Consider the following 23,847-nt stretch of genomic DNA (forward strand, 5'->3'; position numbering starts at 1 on the left):
TGCAGGTTCAGGACTGCTCAGACTGTTAATTGGCCTTGACTTTATCTTTGGTGGAGTTTTCCTCTCTTGATTTAGGGAAATGAGGCTCTGGCAGAATTTGTCCCCAACTTTAAATTCATTCAAATGACACTTCATTTCTACTGTGTGCCAGTCAGTGTGCTTTGGCTTGTGAATTCATCTTGGATTCAGAGGCAGAATTCAACAAGAACCACAGCAGTTAAATGTCGAAGATCCTGTCGAGTTCTCCATGTAAGAATATGCCAAATCAGTGCCACACAAATTTTCTGCAACTTCAGGTAGGGCGCTTCAGGTAGACTGCATAATTGAGATATGAGACTTTTATTCTTTTCAGGATTTTATTTTATCAAAATAGCCCCCTCTCATTTTAATGACAGTTTTATTCTTTTGTGGTTTGCTTTTTGGGTTTTTGTTGTTGTTGTTGTTTGAGACAGGATCTCGCTATGTAGTTCAGGCTGGGCTGGAACTTACTATGTAGTCCAGGCTGCCCGCCAGCTCACAGTGATCCTTCTGCCTCAGCCTTCTCAGTGCTGGGATTACAGGTGTGCGCACCATGCCCAGTGACCCTGTTTTATTCTCAGCAAATTCTGTCCCACTGCCCAAGCTCTAATACCTACCAAAAGACCTGTAGAATCCCTTATGAAGATATTTACACTCCTCCCTCCCTAAAAGGGTTTCCCTCCCAAATTCAGTCTGTCTTAATAGCATTGGGAAATTTTCTGTCTTGGGGGAGGGAGGTGATATACCAGGCACAGAAATTCCTTTGATATTGCTCAGAAACACTATCCCAAGGCATCAAAGAAAAGAGACATTCCTGGATATACAGGGGCCTTCATGTATCAGAAGAAGCAGAAAGACTCCAAAGCCTGTAAGCCTGGGATTTCTTCAGAGAAAGTGAAACTGGGGCTTGCAGAGATGAGTAGAAAACTAAGAGGGTTATGGGCCAGCTCAGGATTCTTCATCCATGACATCTAGAATGTTGCTCAGGAGAATTTTGAAAGTGGGACGTTCATCTGCTTTCTGAAACCAAAGAAAAGTGGAGTGTTACAACAGCTAGATTCCAAGGGAAATGTAATAGTAAGCAACAAATGCTTATGAAGTATATGTTATATGCCCAACAGCATACCTTGTTGATTACCAAAGAAAAGGGGGTAGGCAGGGATAGCCATTCCTGGGCTGAGGCATGCTTGCCTAGCGTGCGCATAAGGACCTGGGTTTGACTACGAGAACCACCAAAAATAAATAGTTCTTCATAAGTAAATCTTTACATACGTTTCATCTTTTGTAACTGAGGTTATTAGTGTAATAAGAACAACTTGCAAATGAAACATTGATTTAAACTAAGGGCTAGTTTATTATATAATACACAACATATTATTTTGGAGCTTCAGGAGAAAAATGGCCACTAAACACGTTTAAGTAGCTGATAGAACAGAAATCCTACAAGCTATGATAATATTTAAGTTTGCTTTGAAACACTTCAGTGAATCCAAAACCATAGTGAACAAAGAGCTTAACCTTTCAAGAACCACGGTGTCTGTGGCAGGAGCCCTGCGCACCTGGGACCTTTTGTTAGCGTGGCTTCCCAACTAAGGCTGTTTTTTGACAGCGATGGTCCATAAACCCCTGAGGTATTTGGTGATCCAAGAGCATTCATGCCAGAGCGGTCTCAATCTATCAGAACCAAAAGGTCATCAGTTTCTTGGTCGTTTGAATCAGTGGCTCTCAAAAGTAACTGAGCACCGTATCAGAATTTCCTGGGAAATTTCAAAAGATTTCTGGATTCCATTTCAGATGAACCTGATCAGAATTTCTGGGGATGAGGACCAGTAATCTATATTTTTAAGAGTTTCTCAGGGATTCTGATGTGCATCTACTTTTGTGACCACTACCTTAAATGGGCTGGGGAGAAAGTGCCATCTGAAATACAGTGGTTTTTATTTTTTTTACTTTTTACTTTATTGGTACATTTTAGATATACATAGTGATAGCTTATCGTAGGGAATTTGTACCTGTACATGGTATAACTTGCTTTCTCTTTTTTCCCATTCTCCTCTGCTCCCTCAGCCCCTCCTCCCCTCTTTATTTACAAAAACTCTGTGAAGTACAGTCGTTTTTAACAAGCAGAATGAGGATGTCCTAGTTAGAACAGAGGGAGCATAGTCAATCAGCCTTAATCATGAATCACACAGCCAAAGGAAGGGAAATTATTCCAAAGGGTTTTCCCTTCCTCCACACTTTCTTTGTGACCTTTGTCATTTGTTCAAGGGAAAGGAGCTATGCGCTCATTCAAATATCCACTTTTGTCTCATCAAGAGGGCTCCAGAATCACGTAGGCTTGTTGGACACTATCTTTTCCATTTCTGGAGGGGTAGAACTAAGAACTGAGCATTTATTTCCAACTAAAGGGTGGGCTTGGCAAATATTTACTGAAAAGTGGACAAAACACCTTAGAAATAGCCTGAGGTGGGAGCAGAAAAGCATTCATTGTTATTTTTTACAATATACAGCTTGGAAGGGACCTAAGATAAGTAGTTTGTGGTGTTGCTTTTAACATGATGCAGAATTTAATGATTGTTCTTTTCTTTTGAATGTTTGTGCACTTACCTGAGTGTCTCTAGCTGGCTGCTTATGCATGGTGACAGCCCCACAACACCCTCTCTCCCTAAAGTGAGTTGTGTTGGTATCTGCTAATAATAACTATAGTGAGAATTGGGATGGGCCTGGGAAAGCCCGTGGCCATCAGAGGAATTGTGGGCAGGCCAGGGTCAGAGAAGATGTGCAGCTGTCAGTCTGTGCTCAGCTGTCACATGGCTATGGAGAGTGCGGATTGGCCAGCTAAATGAGAGTAGGTTCAAGGAAATTAGGAGGTGACACTGAAACACTTACCTCATGCCAGCAGCTGTACATGATGGTGTAGACTCTCTCTGAAGCCAGGTGAGGCCTGTAGAGGCGCAGGCCTTGGGAAATGTGTTCAGCAGTCTCACTATTAGTAAATCTCTCATATGGCATCTTCCCCAGGGAGTAAATTTCCCACATTAAAACCCCTAGTAGTGAAAAAAATTACTTCAGTTTGCAGTCTTTTGGGATAGTAGAGTTCCTAGTTTTCCTAGATCAACCTCAAAGATTACAATCAGTTGGTTATCCCCTCTTCTTTTGAATTTTGTCCAGACTTCTGCTATTGTACCAACTACTTTCAATAGCTATCAGAGTTACATTCTAGACCATTAGCTACTCTAGAAGAGAGATGGCATCTTATTTGCTTTTGTAGTTAGAAGTTCTGGTACAGTGCCCCAAGATGGTGAAACTTTTAGAGCTTTCAGTGATGACAAACAGCCCCCTGCAGCACACGTGCCATAGGTTTGCCACCACTGGACATAATCAGTATTCAGGCCAGGTGTGGTGGCTCATGCCTGTAATCTCAGCACTCAAAAGGCTGAGGCAGGAGGATCGTTGTGAGCTCGAGGCCAGCCTGGGCTACAAAGTGAGCTCAAAGCCAGCCTGAACTGCTTAGGGAGACCCTGTCGCAAAAAAACAACAAAAAAGTATCAGTATTGAGAAGCTGTTGAATACTGAATGAATTGTTCCCCTCAATATATTGTTAAGTTCTAAGGAGGCAGATGTCCAGTTTACTGTATTCTCAGAAAATCTGAAGGTTCCTGACACAGTACTCCCTAGGGAACAGATAAATGAAAACGAGAACAATTTCTGTGGAGGTTGCAAAGTGTGAACTTTCCCATTCCTTTTCTTGTGAGCTGTATAACTTGGACAATCTTATCCACTTACCAAAAGCCCAAATATCAGATTTGCTGCTGAACTTGCTATACATAAGGACCTCTGGTGGAGACCACCGGACTGGAAACTTGGAGCCCACTGAGCTGGTGTATTCATCATCCAAGACATACCTACAAGGGATTCAAGACATGCTTCCATTAGGATTTAGAGAGCACGCTACTGCTGTCTAATAGATTCTCCCTCCTTGTCTCTATCCCCCTTTTCTTTCTTCTTCTCCTTTCCTTCCTCCTAGTCTGCAGTTGCCAGGGAGGGATAAGACTGAAGAAAGAAGAAGGATGGAGGAAAGTCAACAGGATTAACAGGTCAAGATAAGACACTGGGGAAATAGCTTTGTAAAAAAGGGTGCAGAGATAAAGGGAGAAGGGAGAGGGATATGACAGTGAAACAAGGGGCTGGGGATTTAGCTCAGCGGCACAGCGCCTGCCTGGCAAGAGCAAGGTCGTGAGTTCGATTCCCGGTACCAGAAAAAAACAAAACAAAACAGTGAAACAAGAGAATGAAAGAAGTGACCTAAATATTCAGAGAAAGAAAATGAATAGAAAGAGGGTAGGAAACACTAGCATGGGAGAGAAAAAGAAAAGGAGGGGATTTAAACCTATAATACATCCCCATGTTTATGCTGTGATATTTTCACTTAGAAAAGGAAAGATAAAAAAGGCATACTCACCTAGACAGGCCAAAATCAGATACTTTTACAACTCCTTGATCGTTTACCAAACAGTTTCGAGCCGCCTGTAGTGCAACAGATACTAGTGAGAACCCACCCCAGCACACAAGTTAAATGCACAAACCTGCTTCTGCCTACTAGTAGAAGGAAGCCAGGAATACCTTCAACTAGAGAGACCCGCCCATCTAATAGGAGTCAGCTGCTTCCACTAAAAGTCTGATTCATTTCGATCACGTGCAAAGCAACCTCTTATGTTCTAAATAAAGCACTGAAGACGTGCAAAGTGATTTCATTCACATGGGCAATCCCACGACACTGCTTCCTTCACTGAAACGTTAGGAGGATTAAGGGAAAAGAGGAGCTATATTTGTTTTGTTTTATGCCTTTTGGCCTGTGAAACTAGGACAATTTAAGCGTTGACCTGGCTAAAAGAAATGGCCACCAACTCTGATGCTGCCAGGAGCCAGACTAAGAGTGAGGTGGGGCAGGTGGAAATTGCAAGAATTAAAGAGAACAGCCTGCTCTTTGGCTCCAGATAATTGTTAAACGGTTTGTAAGAATGTGGACCCAGTATTCCAATAGCTACATTTTCTAGAGAAGCTGGAAATTCCAGTTGCTTTGTTAAAATGTGCAACGTTTACGTGTTTAACTATTACAGGACATTTTTTAAACCGCGTGAGTCAGATGCACCCATAGGCCCCCAGTTGGACTCTGATATAACTAAATGATCATCCGTGCCAGAAGGAGTCCTACTGGGAGGCACAGAATTTCCCTTCTGCTCTGAATCCAGAATGGGCACTAAATGACCTCACTGTTTCCTTGTGGGTGACAGGGAGCTGGGCCTGCGTGGCTGCTCTTAGTTCCCACCATACGTGACCTCATGGAGTTGAGGCTGGAAATACTTGACCAGCTCACCATTGGGACTGAGGCACACTTGTTAGTATTTTCTAGATAAAACTGAAGTGCTGGCATCAGCAACCATCCTCAACAGTGTATATCTTCCACTGGTACTTGCACCCCCTCAGCCCTCAATCCCAGGCCAATCCTTCTGAGGTCCCACCAGGTCTCGGTGAAGGAACTGCTTTGACTCCAGGTATTCCATGGCCTCGCAGACGTCCTTGCACATCTCCAGCAGCTGCTGAGTCTGGAAGCGGTGGCGCATCTCCCTCAGGTAGTTCAGGAGACAGCCATTGGCCATGTACTCAGTGATGATGAAGATGGGACGCTGTTTGGTGCAGACACCATACAACTGCACCAGCTTCTCATGGGAAAGATTCCTATAGGAGAGGCAAGGAACTAGTCCTCCCCCTTGGCTCTGCACACTAATTATAAAGGGGTGGGGGAGGAAAGGGACTGACCTAGGATGCACATCAGATAAGGTATCGTAATAGCATGTTTATTTTTTCCTTTCTACCACAAAACCCCAAAGTGCCTAGTATGTGGGCGTGATCAGGGCTTTGGAGCCTAGCAACTGAAGCAAGTGTAGGACTGAAAGAAAACTAAGGCTAAATTAGAATCATCCTTTCTTTTGGAAGTCTCATTTTCTGCATCTACCCCTGAAATGCTGCTGAGATAGTACATACCCATAATCAACACTATTTTCAACTACTTTCTAAGGCAGTAAAATGATTACCTTAGCAGTTAGGACTCTCACCAGCTAAAGGTCAACCTCAGGCTCTGATCCCAAATTTCTCTCACTAAGTCACCTTAGGGCACAGTGGATTGTCCTGGTAATTTCTAGATACCAGTGACTGGACTGAGGTGTTGAATTTGAGTTGTAACTCACATCATGACTTTGGCTTCTTCAATGAACTCATCCTCAGACATGGAGCCTTCTCTGATCATCTTGATGGCCACATCATACTGGCCTCTCCATTTACCATATTTCACTACCCCAAATTGTCCAGTCCCAAGTTCCTTCAAGAATGTCAGGTCCTTTGGATCGATTTCCCATGATCCTAACAACAAAGTCTTAGTGTCATTCTTTAAGGTGACATGCATATACAATACCTACGATAGATAAGAATCTCTCTAGGGTAGAAATAGGAAAATCTGTAAAGGGAAAATTCTTAGCGGTACTAATCTATCTTTACTCGCGTAAGTAGCAGGAACAAGGGGTTACTGGTTGGAAGAATCTGGGAACTTTAGGTTCACGTTGGTCATAAGCAAGAAGATAGACTAAACAACCTCTCACAATCCCTTTATGATATATAATAACTGCAGCTAAACTCAAGGCTAATGCTGAGAATTTTTACCACAATTAATCAACAAAAAGATCCTAAACAACAAATCTCTTTGTTCATCTGTGTTTTGCAGTCCCAGTGGGAGCCACTAGAGGGATACAATCATTAAATAACGTTGGCTTGGCTCTCTTGACTTGCTTTGAAGCAGCTGGTGCAGAAGCATAGACTTCAAAGAGCATTCCTTAAGGCAAGGTCTGCAAAAGAGTCCTTTCAACTGGCCAGTTTACCCTACCCCGGGGAAATAAGCAGTTACCATAGCCCAAGCCTGCAGTGGAAGGTGCATTCTTGTTTTGTTGAGACACTGGATATTTCAACCTGGATATGAGTCCTGAAACATACAGAGAGGTCATGCTGTTGGTGCAGCACAGGGGGTGGGCTGCCTCGTGTATCCACACTTGAAGCCTCGTCCTTTCAGTATGCATCTTTCTAGTACATGAATCCACATTTTTCTGGAACTTTCTCCTCTCACGAAAAGGTTTTCAGAGACAGTGGAGGAAACACTAAATGAAATATACCCTCTACTGAAAACATTCCCACTTCTCAGTCCATGCTTAGTTTTCAGCCTACCTTCTCAGTGAAGATTTTCTCTTGTAGTCATGCTCGCATCAATCGCTCAGTTTTTAGAATTTCTACACTACTCATAAAGTGTCTTCTGATGTTGTCTAACCTGAATATTCTTTGACAACAGGGACCTGAACTTCGAATTTTCCTGTGTTTTCTCTGAGAACCAAGGAAACTGCTGAGTACATAGTAGGAACATGAACAATTGCTAATGAATATTTGCTGATTAGTCACCAGCCTCTTCTGTGTCTTAGCACTAAGCATTAATAACCAAATAACAAGCTAGTCCCTCTTGTGTGTAAAGTTTAATGACCTCTTAACTAGATTCACGGCCACCATCACAGGAGGGTACTTTCACAGCTAATTTACACTGTCTGATGCAGCATATTCTTCCTTCACCACTTTGTTCTGAATTGATTCTCTTGGTGTTTGCAAGTTTTGCTTTTGCCCCTGGTACTCACCTGCAGAGTTATGCTGATGATAGTTAATGAGCTCTGGAATGGTGCTGAAAAGGTGTTTCTCTGCCAGGTAATACTGGCTCTGAGGTGTTGAACACACAACATAATGGCGAATCACCCCTTGAGGGTCCCTAAAGGATTGGATGCTTAGTCAGTAACTTGGGTACAAGAATCTTTATGAACCAAAAAGTGAAGTGAGATGAATTTTGAGTTTAAGAGACAGAGGAGGCTAGGTGTGGTGCACACCTAGAATCTCAAGAACTGTGGGAGGCCGAGACAGGAGGATCTCAGGTTTGAGCCCAGCTTGGGCAATTTAGTATCTTAGTGAGACCCTGTCTCAAACCAGAATATGAAAAGGAGCTGGGGATGTATCTCAGGGCAAAAACCCTGGGTTCGATCCCTAGTACTGAAAAAAAAATCTGAGGGATAGAGGAACTGAGAGAGACATATCATCCAGGAGCTGTTAGGAGGGAACTCCTGTCCTTGGTCTCCAGGGCCTTGGAACAGCAGCACTCACCCAGTAGATTTAGCAAACACAGAAACAGTATATTTTCCAGCTTTGCTGGAGTCTCTGACAATGAAACCTCCTTCTTTACCCTGAAACAATGAAAAAGAACCTGACTGTAGGAAGAAGTGGTGCCGGTATCTGTATCCCACTGCCCACACCCAAGAGAAAATACACAACCCCTCATTTTACTGCCGAGTTCCATGCTTGAGCTGTAGCTTTCTTGCTTTTAATACTGAAAAGTGCAATTGGGACTCATGATGAAGGAGTCCTTGACACTGCCTAGCCTGAAGGTGCCGAGTAAAGCAGGTCCTCAGTTCAGGAGCCTCGCTTATTGTGCACAAAGAATGCTACTTGCTGTGGCCCCGCACTCACCTCTTGCTTTAGTAATTGCTCAGCTTGACTCCGAGTCATGTGTTTGGAGTACCACCTGTGAAGACAGAGCGCTTGCATGGTTCCTAGACCATAAGTAGCTGGGAAGTTAGAATGCCCTTCGGGGCTTATCCTTGCCTCTGATTCAAGTAACCCAAACCTTATTTGTAGAGGGTTTACTGTGCACAGAGCACACAGCAGTCTTTTCCAAGCTCAGAGTGGCAGTGCAGATTCACAGAAATGGAAAGTTGAGGGTAAGGCAGGCTTCAGAATTTGCAGGGAAGAGATCCGGGACTCGTCCCTCTGAGAGAATTCACATTCATGATTAGGGAGAGAAGGGCGGGTACAAGTTTGGAATCTTTAACCTTTCAAATGTTTCCCATCAGGTTGTCACTCCTTTGAGTGTGCTTCTTCTGGATTTGGAAGCAGGGAAACCTCGCCAGCACTCACAAGCAGAGGGTGTTTGGGATCGTAGGAACACATAGGCCCTAACTTGAGGTGGTGGCAACATCTGACCCGGTGGACACTAACTTTGATATGTATTTTGAAACAAAAAATTTGTTGAAAGTATAAAACAGTATACACGATAAGTTTTTCCACGTGGAAGACTGTGTGTTGGGAACAACCATACTCACTCATACATTTCTATGGAGTCTTCTGCTTCAGTAACATAGTTACTAGGGATGTAGCCCTCCTGCCTGTAGAGGAGACAGTGTGATAGATCATACAGCATTTCCCTGTTCTCAGGAGGCAGATACATATGCTCACATTCCTGAGCTCAGAAGCAATCTCAAATGAGATCCTCCCTCAAAGAGAAACACATCAACTAGGCCAGTGAAGGGCAGAACTGAACATGTGGCATTGGTTATATGCACATGACAAAGGACAACAGAAATTCTGAGATGACAGAGGCCACATGTAGAGCTGCAAACTGGGAAACAGTCACTGGAATATATTGTGGGAAGAACGATATCTGATCAGGATACTGAGCATGGAGAGGTTTCTTTGCAGCAGTTTGCACAGGTGCAGAGTAGGTAGGCCCGAGTTCAGAAAAGTCTGGCATAGACTCACCCATTTTTATCGCGCGCTCTCCACCAGGGTAGGTTGCTCTCCTCCAGGATGAAATACTCATCCCCCTTCCGCAGCTGTAGGTCATTTGCATTCATTGGCATGTAATCATAAAGGGCCACAACCTTTTTCAGCTCACTTGCAGAGACTGGAGCTGCTGTTGGCTCGGGGGGCAGTGGCTTTTTCAAGATCTGTGTAGTTAGCAGAAAAGGTACGGGGGCGGGTCATCACGCACTGTTTCTTCCCAACTCTGGTTTATTAGAGACACCATTCTAACCCAAATCGGGCATAATAAAAGCTTTACTATGCATTTATTCAACAACCATTTTCAAGCACCTGTGCCAAGACTCTCAACCCGGAGTACACATGAACATCACCTAGGCAGTATTTAACAATCCTAGTAGTTTCCTGCAGACGAACTATGTCAAAATTTTTGAGAGTGAGACCATGTCCAGCCAAGGCCAGGAAACCTGCTTAGAACTAACTAGTACATGGGCCTAGTAAATGGCTCTGAACCTCAGTTTTCTTCTTTACAAAATGATCATCATGGGGCTGGGGATTTAGCTCAGCGGCACAGCGCCTGCCTGGCAAGCACAAGGTTGTGAGTTCGATTCCTGGTACCAGAAAAAAAAAAAAAAAAGAAAGAAAAAAATGACCATCATAACATGTCCGACTCTCAATATATGATAAAGGGCTTTCTGGACCTCAAAAAAGTACAAAAAAATCAAGTTTTAAAGTAAAATGCTATCGGTGGAATCTAGGAGTTGGTGACATAGGAGTTCAGTGCTAAATTCTTTCAGCTTTACTGTATGTTTGAAAATATGCTTCATTAAAAATGTTTCAAACAGGTGATTTAGTTAAATGGTTTCTGAGAGGTACCTAGTAGCCTGCTATCTTTTCTTGAAGAGAAAGTCCTAAGTACTATGACAAATCCCCTGTCTAACTAGAACAGCAGTTAACACTTCCAAATTCTAGGAAATTCTAAAACCCTGGTGTGTTTTCAAAGTTTAACTGTAAAATTCCACTTAAGTAGTAGCAGTCTGCAATTTCCCTTTATACACGTACCTGGTCCTCCTCTGGTGTAGGGGGAAGAGGTTTTTTCGTCTTCCTGTGAGAACTCCCAGGTTTTAAGCCTGCAAAATAAGAAGCCGATGATGACATTGAACGCATTTAAGAAAGGGCACAGAAGCAAGCTTGGTCAGGGACTTTGCGTTGTACACAGCGCCTTTTGGCGAGTTAGAAAAGGTGTCTGGATGCCAGGCCGCACAGTGTAGAAAGCACATTACCAACTGGATGTCAGCCCCCACAAATCCCCTCCTCCAGGCCTGCTTGTGCAGTGAAAAAAAAAAAAGTCACTTAAGCTATGTCATTGAGTTTGACAGACTGTTTGCAGTGTGATGGAAATAGAGTCAAAGGAGGAAGAAACTGCGCTGTGGGTGTGGCTCAGTTACAGAGTGCATGCCTAGCATAAGCAAGAACCCGGATTCAATCTCTAAGAACACACACACAGAGGAAGAAATTATATGGATTGGATCTCTTACTTCCATTCCTGTTCTCCAAAATTTGGCAGCCCATAGCATTTTTGGCTGTCTGCGAGCAGCAGAGATACTGCCCATCGATCCAGAAGCAAGGGTGGTACTTCTGTACCAGATCACTGTTGTACCGGATGACTGTAACAGGAGAAAAAAAGGGAGAGATCACATCTGACGTGCAGAAGAATCCATCATTTGCCTGTTTTCCACTCTGAGCTTACGGGAGAGCTTTGAACACCGGCTCCCTCCTCAGCCACTCTAAAGGAGAGCAGTTGGTTCACGTGACTGTCCTGCCTGCCAGTGTGCCCTGACTCCCAACAGGTTCTGTGCAGTTGTCTTCAGTGGTCTGTCATGATGAGTATCTCCACTCAACATGACAAGAGTATCTGATAGTCCCCGAAACATAGAAATATTATCTGTGTTTTCCCCAGTAGCCATTACAGTCTTCTTATAAACAAGTAATATTTAAAAAACAGCCATTTGTTTTTCAGATAGGAAAACAATGTGCTTAAGCCAAACTCACACTCTACCTTCCAGCGATGTTTGCCTCAGTGAGAACTTAGAGCACTAGGCTTTCTGTGCTCATCGCATCATCAACAGAGCTGAGTTCAAGAGCAAATAATGGTTTTTCTCTAGGATAAGCATGGTTCCAACTTTCCTAGGGCCACTGAGCTAGGCTGAGATCATTACCAGATATAAACACAGCAGTTCCGTTTCTTTCACAGGGCTGTGAGGCTCGAAAGATCTTCAAGGAGCTAAAGTATGTTGCAAAGAGTCATTCGCAGATAGGAGGAATTAATATGACTGATTAGCATACCATAGCATGTCAAGGCCTTAAATTAGAAAGAAACATCCAGGCATCATAATGTGAGACAACTGAGAGAAGCAAAAACAGTTGAAATGACTGACAATGGCATCATTGTGGCAAAGACTCAGGCTGGCCTAAGGACGTGCACATTTGAAGACTTATCCATTTCAGCATTTGCTGCTAAGAAGCATCCCGTGTAACTTTTTAAAAAGACAACAGCAGAAACAAAACAAAATCCTTGTTGTAGAAAACAACTCGAGTCCTGAAGGGCTTGCTACTTATACTCCACTCATTTAAGGCTTTGGGGTAGGTCTAGCAGTTCCGGTGGACTGCTGCATTTTACTGTCAAATGAACAAAAGTGCTCCTTTTTCCCCTCTAAAGCGCTATCCCAGTGATTTTCTCAGCTTGGATTTGAAGACCTCTAACCACTCTCCCCTGCCAACTTTCACTCCCCACTTTTTCAGCAGTCCTCTTCACCAAGGCCAGGCGGGTGGGAGGTGTTCAGAGTGCAGACCAGAAAGGGCTGCACTGCCTGTAGAGAACTTTAAAACAATAATAAAACTGTCTGCCTTTAATTATTACTAAGCAGGTGATTCTGAATGATATCACTGATACTCCCTACTACCTGGACTGATTGCACCTCCCACCTCCACTTTCTTGCCTCTACCCCCATGTCATTCCCCTTTACCCAGTGGTTTGAAGACCCTCAGGTTCTCTGTGCTGTCTACAGGTCAGGGCACCAGTAACCATGCTAAGAATTCTTAACAACTAGCCACTCTGGTGAACTAAGCTTCACTAATATGCAAATGAGGAGGAAATAAAGCTTCCTGCCTTCCCCACCCCCAACACACTCATTAAGAACCCGTGCTACATTCACAAGTAGTTCCTGCCTCTTAAGTCCTCTGCAGATGACACGGCACCCCTTATTTTGTTACTAATCTAGAGGTGGTGTTTCCAGTTACTTAGAGGAGCATTACAAAAGCAGGGTGTCCATGCAGGAGAAACTAGAAAAAACTGCTTCACCAATGAATTCACAGGATCATTATCTGGGAAGCAGTTATGGTCAGTACACATTCTCCAAGTACTTGTTGGACTGGTCTTTGCTATCCATGCTTAGCAGGATAATGCCTAAAATTCTGTTTCAGGCATGCATGGATCATTCCTCTCCATACTGGTTACTGGAGTTTTGACAGTGCTATTTTCCAATTCATTTTGGTGTGATCAGACCTTTACTCTTTTTTTTTCCTTTTTGATGTTACAATTAGGATAGGCTCTACTGAGCTTCACCAAACAAAGATTTAGAATGAATATGGGGCTGAGGTGTAGCTAATTGTTACAGTACATGCTTATCATGAGTAAGGGGCTGGGTTGTTTGTAGTGCTATAAAATATAAGTGCCCATTACCATGTTCAAGGAAATAGGACAGTCTGTGGCTAAAGAGGGATACAACCTTTTCATGGAAAGTGTCATCGAGAAAATATGGCAGCTGGCTATAGTATACCTGAAGCCCTACTTTTGAAATTGAGGCATATAAAAAAAGATAAGCTTAAGCCAGGTGTGGTGGCCCACGCCTGTAACCCCAGCACTCAGGAGGCTGAGGCAGGAGGATCTTTGCAAGTTTGAGACCAGCATGGGCTACAAAGTGAGCTCAAGGCCAGCCTGAACTGCATAGCAAGACCCTGTGTCAAAAAGACAAAAAAAAAAAAAAACCAAAAAGCTTGAGACATTTCCAGGTAAATGAATGCAACTTGAGACCATACTGTTAAGTGAAATTAATCAGACACACGTGTGTAAATACCACAGTGTTTCTCTGTTATGCGAAAATGAAAGTGTAAATAAAGACCAAAATGTATAATAGATATTGTGAAACAGAAAGAAAATGTTCAAATGAGAAGAGGACAAGGAAGGGGGAGGGGAAAAGGAAAAAAGAGACACAAAAAGAGGAAAAACTGGAAACAAAGCTTTTATAAATAAAGAGGGGAAGAGGGGTTGAAGGGAGGGGAGGGGAATGGGAAAAAAAGAAGCAAGATGTATCATATACAGGTACAAATTCCCGATGATGAATGTTATCATTATGTATATCTAAAATGTACCAATAAAATTTTTAAAAGGAAAAAAATACAATTGAGGCATGACTTATATGTGATAATTAAACATATCTAAAATACACAGTTAGCTGCATTTCTACACAATTATTCAACCCTCACTCAGATCTGGCACCTCTGAAAGCTTCCTCATGCCGCTTCCTGGTCAATATGTCTGCAGATGTTATCAGTATTCTCATGAAGTCACCTTTTCATATGAGTGATTTCCAGTAGTTGCATTTTACACAACAGAGAGGTAAGAGTCACTACAGTGGAGTTCAATGGCTCCTAGGGTAGCTCACTTTTAGCACTACTGGCATTTGGTGCTATCCTGGGACTGTTAGGGATTTCATCTAAGTCTCCTATGGTACTAGTTAGTAGGTACCTGCTTTTTGCTTCCTCTGGTCAGCCCAGGCAGATATGACAAGGATACACCCTCATGGAAGTACTGGAAAAAAATGCTTTCAGTGAAACAGAAGGGAAGAGGAGCAAAACTGCACGTAAGCATACTATCGCCCACATAATGACCAGATGGAGTGATAGGGCTTCTATTTCAGCTTTACTTTTAGCCTATAGTAATTTTACTTAGTTAATGGTAATAAATAATAATAATACCAGTGCATAATCAATGTGGTAAGGTTAACAATTGAGTTAATAAACCAAGCAGACAAGCTATATGTCTCTATCCTTGGTTATTATTCATACCTTCAATATAGTGGGTACTCAAAAGTACTTGTTGGACTAAACTATGACTGGTTTTGAAATTAGTATTAGAAATGTAAAGGAGCTACTAACATTTTTTTTTTTTTTTTTGGTGCAGAGAATTGAACTCATGACCTCAGGCTTGCCAGGCAAGCACTTATGCTGCTGAGCTATATCCCCAGCCCTAGGAGCTACTAACTTTAACATGCACTCTTCTTATTTTGCTTCTTTCTCCACTTGCCTGCCTCACTTTTTCCTATTTCCAGACTCATTCTTAGCCATCTGTCACTGTGGTGCCCACGTTGGTGGTGTTGGTTTACTCCCTCAGAAAGAAATCAATTAACACAACTATTTATCGATCCCTTTCTGTGTGCAAAGTACTGTGAAGCGAACCAAAGAAGCACAAATAAATATGCCCTCTGGGGGTCCTGTCTCAGTCTCTGGGAATATATCTCTGGGTTGGAAATAGCACATTGGTTCGAGCACAGAGTCTGGAGCCTAAGTTCAAAGCTTGACAGAACCATTTTCTAACCGAGTGTCTCTGGACAAGTTATTCATCCTCTTTGTAACCCAGTCTTCTTATCTGTCAACTGAGGGTGATGAAAAGAACTGCCTCGTGTGGTTAATATGGAGAATGGATGAGTTAACATGTGGGAAGAATTTAGAGAAGACCCTGGGTCATAGTAAACACTGTTGGAGAGTTTGCTCATTTTTTACCCTCAGAGTTAAAGCAGGCCCCTTAACTCAATATATGCCGAGAACAGAATGAAATGTGTCATGCAGGACAATGCTTTTTCATAATACTCAATGTAACTTTACTTTTTTTTTTTTTTTTTTTTTAGTTTTTCTCCGGTACCGGGAACCGAACTCACGACCTTGCACTTGCTAGGCAGGCACTTTGCTGCTGAGCTAAATCCCCAGCCCCTCAATGTAACTTTACGTAGGATATTTTGCAGCCATCTACACGTGAAATTTATGAACTTGGAAAGCAAGCAGAATAAAACTATGTAAGGAGTTTAGGTTCATCACACCCAGGGGTGTGGTAAGAATTCAGGCTCCACTACCCGCTAGCAATGTGCCCAGGAGCAAGTTAGGTGGCCTCTTTGAGTCTCAGTTCCTTCATCTGTAAATAGGGGAATGATACATACTTCATAAAATTATTGAGATGATAAATGCGTTAATACATTTGAATCACTTGGCACAGAATCTGGTACCTAATAAGTACTCACTGTTATTTCTGTTTTAGCCCAAGTTGTAAAACTTACGTGAGTTAGTAATGATAGGGCATTTAGCTCAGTGTCTGGCACATAGCAAGACTTCAATAAATGACCCTTTTCTTCTTCTTTTCTCCTTTCCTCTTTCAGTTTGATAGTCTTAGTGATTATAATTTCCACCAATAATACTTGCTTTCAAGGGAGTGAACAAGGCTGAGAGCCAGCCAACCACTGAGTATCAGAATCTAAATGTTTATTAAGACAAAGGGCTGTCATGCAATAACCCAACCGTGCTGTTATCAGGCTGCCCTCCTTCCTGTTTCTCTAGGCAGCCTTTCCTGATGTCAACTCAACTAGCTAATCTTCTATCTTTTAGTGTCTATCTCTATCTCTACCTCTATCTCTATCTCTATCTCTATCTCTATCTCTATCTCTTTCTCTTTCTCTTTCTCTATCTCTATATCCTGTACTGCAAGCATTTATAATCAGGTTTATTTTAAAACACTATATGGTCTATGTTAAATGCTGAAACAGTGTTCAACTTCAAATCCTCACAAAGCAAGGAACATAAAATAGTTCCTTGGGAAATATTTATCTACAATGAAGAAATGTAGTGTGTTTTCTTTTTTTTTTTTTTTCTCCAGTACCGGGAACCGAACTCACGACCTTGCGCTTGCCAGGCAGGCGCTTTTGCCGCTGAGCTAAATCCCCAGCCCCCCTAGTGTGTTTTCTTACATGGGGCTTTAGGGTGTAACATGTACTTTACATGTACTTTCACATATATTCTTGTTTGATTTATCTTTCTTGTGGTAGAGATTGAACCCACGACCTCGCACATACTAGGCAAATGTTCACCCACTGAGCTATACCCTTAGCTCCTCATTTGATTTTTAGGACAACTCTGGATGTATGTTCAGTAGGCATCATCATTATTCCTCTTCAGAAGGAGCTGACCTTCAAAGAAACTCATTGGCCTGTTTGTAAGAGGTCACTCAGCTTGCAAGTGATAGAAGGTTTTTGACTTTAAGCACTCTCAGTTCTCATCTATTTAATTTTTGGGGGAGCTAGTTATTTCATACGTAGGATTCTACTGCATCATCATTGAACAACACATCACCTTCAGAATTGGTGTAAAGAATGGGACTTGTTTTTATAAATAGCAAAATCAGGGGGCCACAATTACAAAACTGTGTTAGATAGTGGTGGAACTGGGTTGAAACTCTTAGTCTAATGTGTTATCTTTTATTTCTATGATAAAACACTAAATCATATCACTACTATTGAGGCAAAATACAATACTTCTTTTTCTGTCACTTTCTCTTCCTCCCTCCTTTCTTCTTTCCTCTATCCCTCTTCTCTCTCTTTTCTCTCCTTTTGTTCATTCTTCCTTCCTCTATAACTTTATTCTTTCTCTTTCCCCCTCTCCTTTCTGTCTTTCCTTTCTCTCTTCTCTCTCCTTTCTCTCTCTCTCTCCTCTCTCTCTCTCTCTCTCTCTCTCTCACCCTTTCTCTCTTCTTTTGTGTTATGGTTTGTATCTAGATATCTCCCCAAAGCCTCATGCAGTCATGGCAGCAGGCTTTTCATAGGTAGCCAAATCTAGAATTTGTGATGGTTCAATGCTGGTATTATCGGTATGAGTGCTGCATCCACCCTAGGGCAGGTAGCCTGCTCACAATATAAGGGACAGAAAGAATTTTGGCCCTTTCTTGTTGCTTTTGCCGTCTCCCATGGCCATAAACTGTTTCTTCTCTGCCATGTGCCATCCTGCCTTGGAGCCAGCTGATTGTGGACTGAAACCTCTACAAACTGTGAGCTAAATAAACCTTTCCCCTTTTAACTTTAGGTGTTGGATATTTTGTCCCAGCAATGAAAAAAGTAACTAAGACATTTCCTTTCCTTTTTTCTTTAAAAACTAGTTCACTTTCCAAATAATTCTCACCATTTTTGAGCTGGTGAATCCAACGCTTTCTCAGTTCTTCAGTTGGGGAGAAGACATAGAGAGGCCCTTCATCATATACAACCTGGAGCAATGGACACACAAACTTCAGCAATTGGGATTCAGATAAAAAATAAGAAACACTCTGAAGCAATGAATCTAAAGGTACAACTTTGTGTACGATTGTAGAAAACAGAGGCAGGGTCTTCAGTCGGCAGTTGTTCAGGGGTTGTGTGAACCACCTGATGTATTTCTGAACTATTTATATTCAGGGATGTAAGACTTAGAAGTGCTTCCTTCTTTGAATACTCTTAGGTCCTCTTAGTTTGTGTTTGAGCTTGTATGCATGTTTAGTCCATGTTTCCCTTAGCCTTTGGTAGAGGTAGGGCTTTTATTTCTCCAACAAAAGTAGATGATATTTTGTGATGTTATTATTAAACTGAGTTTAAAATACTGAACAAAACTAAATTTTGAATTTATGAAATAGAAGATAATTGAAGTAGTGATCTATATAACTTAAATCTTGATAATTATATATATAGGTTACTGACTTGGGTAATATGGAGCAAAGTTTTTTTTTTTTTTGTACCAGGAATTGAACTCAGGACCTTGTGCTTGCCAGGCAGGCACTTGGGCCACTGAGCTATATCCCCAGCCCTGGAGCAAAGTTTTAATTCATGGCTAATGCTTCTATGTAGTAGCTTTCCATTCGCAGGACAACCCAAAATAAACCAAATTTGAGCCACAAACTTACTTCAGAAAGAGAAAAGTATGTATTAAGCACAAAATTAAATCATTCAGTATTTTTTAAACATTTACCATGTTTGAGACATCATGTAGGTATTATGTAGACATATGACTTGGTCTTAACCTTCAGGAGTTAATAGATATCACACAATGGATTCTAAAGTCAAATATAAATCAATTATGAATTGTCCACTGTTTAGCATTATCCACTACCACAGTTTGAGAACATCATCTTGTTGAAGACAATGGTAGTAAAATCTACATCAAAGCTACCCTTCCTAGCTGGGCATGGTGGCGCATGCCTGTAATCCCAGCACTTGGGAGGCTGAGGCAGGAGAATCGTTGCAAGTTCGAGACCAGCCTGGGCTACAATGTGAGCTCACAGCTGGCCTGAACTGCACAGGGAGACCCTGTCTCAAAAAGGCAAAAAAGAAAAAAAAAAGATACCCTTCCTTCACAGGTTTTGTAATAGTCAGGAACATGATGAACAAGATCCTTTTACACTTTTCTTGTTGCTTGTTAGTCTCGCTGTGCTCATAAATCCATGACAGAAAGCCCCTTCCCCTGAGACTTTCCACTTCCTTTGCGGGCTTTCACTCTTGCAGAGGCTGCTATATTCACAGCATGTGCCTACAGAGTTCTCAGGACACTGGCAATCCAAAGTGAAGAGCAAATCTTGTCCTCCTTTATGGCTTACACTGTATCTACTTAATAGATACCTATGTGACTGGGTCTTTAGCTGTTTCAGACTTGAATAGAACTCAGGTTTATGCATAAGGCTAAACACGCCTTCCCCATATTGAACTTCCTAACCCTGCTCATTCCCTCCCTTTTTCTGTCTTTTCAACACACATGACCACCACTGGTCTGATAGGCAGAATAAAAAGGAAGTGAAATGCTCACTCAACAAGCAGAGCATCTTTCTCAATGCAGGTATCATATACAAGAAACGCCATGATTAAATTGGTGCTATTACATATTATCGTGAGGTGCTGAAGGGGAAAGAAACTAGGTTGCTTGGACAAATAGAAAAATAGACATGCTCAGTCTTGCCACTCATACTTATTGGTCCAGTGGAACCCTTACTAGGATAGGCCGCAACCATTTTCTGGGCTGTTTTGCAAAAGAAGCACTTACAGTTATACATATGTATCTTTTGCAGCTCAGAAAGGCAACTCTCAAGTACTCCCAAAGCCATTCTCAGGAATGTCACTATCAGAAGAACAACACCTCCCTGTCCAAGACTCCACAGAACAGAATACCAACTTCAATAATTACCAGTCAATGAACTGCACTGGCCTATTCTGATTTACTTTTTATTTCTCTGGCTCTAAACCTTCATGTTGCCCCTTAGTTATTTGCTTTCAGTTGACTTTAAAAATCACTAGTTCTGGGGAGAGGGAGGATAAGGTATAAAAATGATCAAAATATGATATAGATACCTATTTCCCTAACCAAATATAATTACTATCACAAACATAAACCAATTAAATACAGTCAAAACTAAAAAATAAAAATTTAACTAAAAAATGTAGCTTTATAACAAAAATGTCACTAATTTTGGAAGTCCCAAAGCTGACTGTAATGGTCTCACACTAGCTTTGCTGTAGATAACACCTCAACCTGTAGGTCATGATAATAATGGTTGCCTAGGTTATATTATAGGGAAGTGAAAACCATTTCTTTCACTTGGTCCTGTTCTTCACTTGGTCCTGTGCAGGTGCCAAGTGAGTGACCTTCTGACATCAGGGGGCCGAAAACTCTACTCTCAGATTGTGTTAATGCCACCATCCTCTAGTCACACATTCCATGAAGACCCGTAAAGACGGCCGATGACTATGGATGCACAGACCAACGATTACTTTACTGCCAATAGCCTGTCTACAGCCTTAACGGGGTGAACCTTCCTTGTCCGCTTCAGCTTCTGATCACTGGGACCTGGTATCTTTACTTCTGCCATGTACTCCATCCCTAATGACTACATTTCGGGGTTCTTTCCAGACTTGATGAGGAAACACAACCCACCTGGAAGGGGTAAGGGAACCTCTCAATGATTGAAATCTGCTCCATTTCGCTGGACTCTTCACCCCTTCTCTGTAAGGAAAGAAAGTATGGTTACTGGTTGGTTCATTGCTCTTTTCTGGATTTCTTTCGGTAGCTTCAGAATCTTTTTTTGGTGGGATGATGGGATTAGACATAGTTTCAATCTTACTTTTGAGCTTTTTTATGTTTTCTAGTTTCTATAACAAATATGCACTACTCTTGCAATCATGTAGAAACCAAAAATGATATTATTTTTTAAACTTCAATTCAAAAGTCAGTATGTACTATGCTTTGGAAAAGTTCTGCGAAGTGAGAGGAGAATACACAGTGAGATATTAAAGAAGCTCATGGGCGTGGCCTGGAACTGTTTAGCTTCCCCCCGACACCTCCTCGCTTCACACTCAATGATCCCTGTATAGCCTGATCCCAACTATGCTTCTGTCACGCTTCTGTGCCATGGTCTCCTGCCTTGGAGCCAGCTGACTGAAATGTGAGCCAAAATAAACCTCTCCTCCTTTAAAAAAAATCTCATGTGAGTCAGAGCCCTAGAATTCTGACATTCAGAATTACTTAAGTCTCAAAACTCGATCTTGGTAACTAAAGCAATAAAACCAATCATCTCTGCCCAGTTAGAGAACTTGCTATGGCATTATTTTAAAATTGGTGTTTTAAAATTTTCTAGGTTAAATGAGATGTTCTACGTGTGGAAGAAAGATGCTGAGTCTCAGTATAAACAGTCCATGGAAGAATAAAATCTTTTATAAGGGAACATGAGTCTGTTCCACATTGCACAGCATCACCAGTCTATTTACAAATTTCAGAGATCTGAGTTTCTTAATGTCCATAGCTCCCCCTCTCTGATACTGGTTTCTTCTTACCGGAATCTGTCTTTCAGGAGGAGGATTTTTTTCAGGAACTACTGTTTCAACACAGGTAATCTTCTCAACATCTATTGAACCCTTCTTACTGCCTCTTCTCTGGAAAAGAGAATGAGTAAGAAAACGGAGAAATTTTAAAAGTGATTAAGCAAGATTTTGTTATCTAATCATTCAACATGATGAAGTGGCACCTACGTGCTGTGACACATTAGGATCTATCATTCTGAAAAAAGAAAAACACTTCCAGGTCTATCATTCTAACCTTTGACTACCAAATGGAGGAGAAATACTATGGAAGAATAAATGACTGGGTGCACCTTTGTCATAAGAAATAAGAAGCAACTTCGCACTCTTGGATTTTGTTCTCCAACAATCATTTAATGAGTGCTCACCACTTCTAAGATTCCAAAGGAGGACTTCCCCCGTGACTTCTTAGCACCGTTGAACTTTTGCTCCAGAATGGCTGTAGGCTAGGAAATATCTTGTTGAGTTTGAGTATACTTAGGTCTGTTCTATCTCCCTTCTCCTTCTTAGAAAGATATACCTTTTTCCCAAAGAAGATCTAAGGTCCACTCTTTCAAATCTTGAAACTTAGGCTTCACAGTTGAAGGACTTACCCCACGTTCAAAGTCATACTCATAGTAGGAAAGTTTGTGCGCAGTCAAAAGGAAGAGGCGCTTCTTAAAGTTTAAAGGTGATGTTTTCTTTTTTTGCTGGGAGCGTTTCAGAAAGATGCTTTCCAGTATCACTGCAGCCATTGCTTCTTCTTTCTGAAGCTCGCTTGTGTTCTGCTGATAATGAAAGCTCTTGAGATTCCAGCACATTAATTCCCATACCTCCTGCTCCCCCTCAGCCTAGCTACCTATTTAAGATGGAACAAAAACGTGCAATGTTACTTTTAAAAGCCTTGTTCTTACCTTGACATTCTCCTTCAACACTCCCCAGGTCTGTCAATTTTCAGGTACAACGGATGCACATTGTATTGGGAGACTGACTGTACATTGTGAGGTGACAAAAACCAGGTTCTTGTACAAGGCAATGGAATGCTTTTGGTGTTGGCTTACATGTTCATGTGTGCTTGGTAATGCCAAGAGGCAGCTTTACAATATTCACCCTTTTTGATACATGCACAGAATCTGTGAACAGCCTAAGTCTCTGTGCAGCTGTTGACCCTGATATATTCCCAGAAGGGATAATGCAGGTGCCAAAACTCCACTGAGGCAGATACTGGACTTTCAGTTCCCAGTTTCCTAGACAGTGAATGTAACTTGTCGTGCATTGTCCCACTGGGCTCTGTAAGCAAATGGTCTAGCAAAGACATGGAGGCTGCACCTGCAGTTATGGATACACAGTAACGGCCATTCAACTGATTTTTCCCACCACCCACTGACTGAGCTACAAAGGATAGAAGATTTCTTTTCAAGTTGAAAGCACAACTTGGTGGGGGCTGTGTTTATTTTTGGCCTTTTTTTCCTTTTTTTCTTAGATTAGTTCTTTTAGACAGCGTCGTGCAAAAGGGAAATAACTATCTTACCAGTACAGACGCCAGGTGTGCCATTTGTGAGGAGTAACATGTAGCCTTACCAAATTGACCACGCTCCAAAAGGAGTCAGTTAAGGTAAAGGAAACACAGAAAAGCAAAGGAAGTCCCCCAACTCCACCCATGGCTTTTTACTTACAGAAAACAAGCTTTCATATCAGTTATTCACCTAAAGTTTATGCACAATGTTTTACTAACCCCAAACTTTCATAAGATAAAACGAAAATAAATACTGTTATAAAAATAGAACATGAAGCAATGAAACAATCAGCAGCCTCCAGTGTTTTCCTATGGGGAAGGTGGTATTAATTTTTAAAGACTAAACTCCTTGTACTTTTGGTGAGACCATGAGAGCAGAATAAAGGCAGCATTTTTTTCCACTTGTAAAGTACGGGTTACTGCTCGCACTAAGAGAGTAAGAGAGTGGTGTTTGTCAAAGCCTGGGGCTATCCACACTGTTATTTTGCTCTTTCCTGTGGTACATATGGGTCTATCATCACACTAAGAAGAAAAAATAGATTAGAAGACCACTAAAATGTTCAAAATGATCCCCTTGTCTCTTGTCTACCATGTAGATGCCACTGTCTTCTAGTGGTAGATTTGTTCAATATTTTGTCAGTGATCTTCAGAGAAAAACTGAGCAAAGATGCAAAACTTTTTACATAGTCTGCTGCA

General features: G+C 41.7%; 1 protein-coding gene across 2 annotated transcripts in view; it reads right to left on the reverse strand.

Moving 5' to 3' along the window:
• Positions 1-492: 492 nt before the first annotated feature.
• Positions 493-23,847, reverse strand: part of Btk (Bruton agammaglobulinemia tyrosine kinase) — a 31,267-nt gene continuing 7,912 nt past the window's right edge. Inside the window, exons 2-19 of one of the 2 annotated variants that reach the window (XM_005406951.2) lie at positions 22,250-22,420; positions 21,633-21,731; positions 20,737-20,805; positions 17,968-18,049; positions 11,229-11,357; positions 10,753-10,820; positions 9,691-9,878; positions 9,255-9,317; positions 8,623-8,677; positions 8,260-8,339; positions 7,746-7,873; positions 6,977-7,051; positions 6,267-6,438; positions 5,541-5,757; positions 4,481-4,545; positions 3,805-3,923; positions 2,908-3,065; positions 493-1,038 (exon numbers count right to left, since the gene is read on the reverse strand). In XM_005406951.2, coding sequence (XP_005407008.1) covers positions 967-1,038; positions 2,908-3,065; positions 3,805-3,923; positions 4,481-4,545; positions 5,541-5,757; positions 6,267-6,438; positions 6,977-7,051; positions 7,746-7,873; positions 8,260-8,339; positions 8,623-8,677; positions 9,255-9,317; positions 9,691-9,878; positions 10,753-10,820; positions 11,229-11,357; positions 17,968-18,049; positions 20,737-20,805; positions 21,633-21,731; positions 22,250-22,390 — 1,980 coding nt within the window. In that variant the 5' untranslated portion in view covers positions 22,391-22,420 and the 3' untranslated portion in view covers positions 493-966. Of the gene's footprint in view, positions 1,039-2,907; positions 3,066-3,804; positions 3,924-4,480; positions 4,546-5,540; positions 5,758-6,266; positions 6,439-6,976; positions 7,052-7,745; positions 7,874-8,259; positions 8,340-8,622; positions 8,678-9,254; positions 9,318-9,690; positions 9,879-10,752; positions 10,821-11,228; positions 11,358-17,967; positions 18,050-20,736; positions 20,806-21,632; positions 21,732-22,249; positions 22,424-23,847 lie in introns of both variants that reach the window. The other variant, XM_005406952.2, reaches the window with a different exon arrangement.

This window comes from Chinchilla lanigera, unplaced genomic scaffold (genome assembly GCF_000276665.1).
Source record: "Chinchilla lanigera isolate Chin_1 unplaced genomic scaffold, ChiLan1.0 scaffold00102, whole genome shotgun sequence".
Taxonomy (NCBI): Eukaryota; Metazoa; Chordata; class Mammalia; order Rodentia; family Chinchillidae; genus Chinchilla; species Chinchilla lanigera.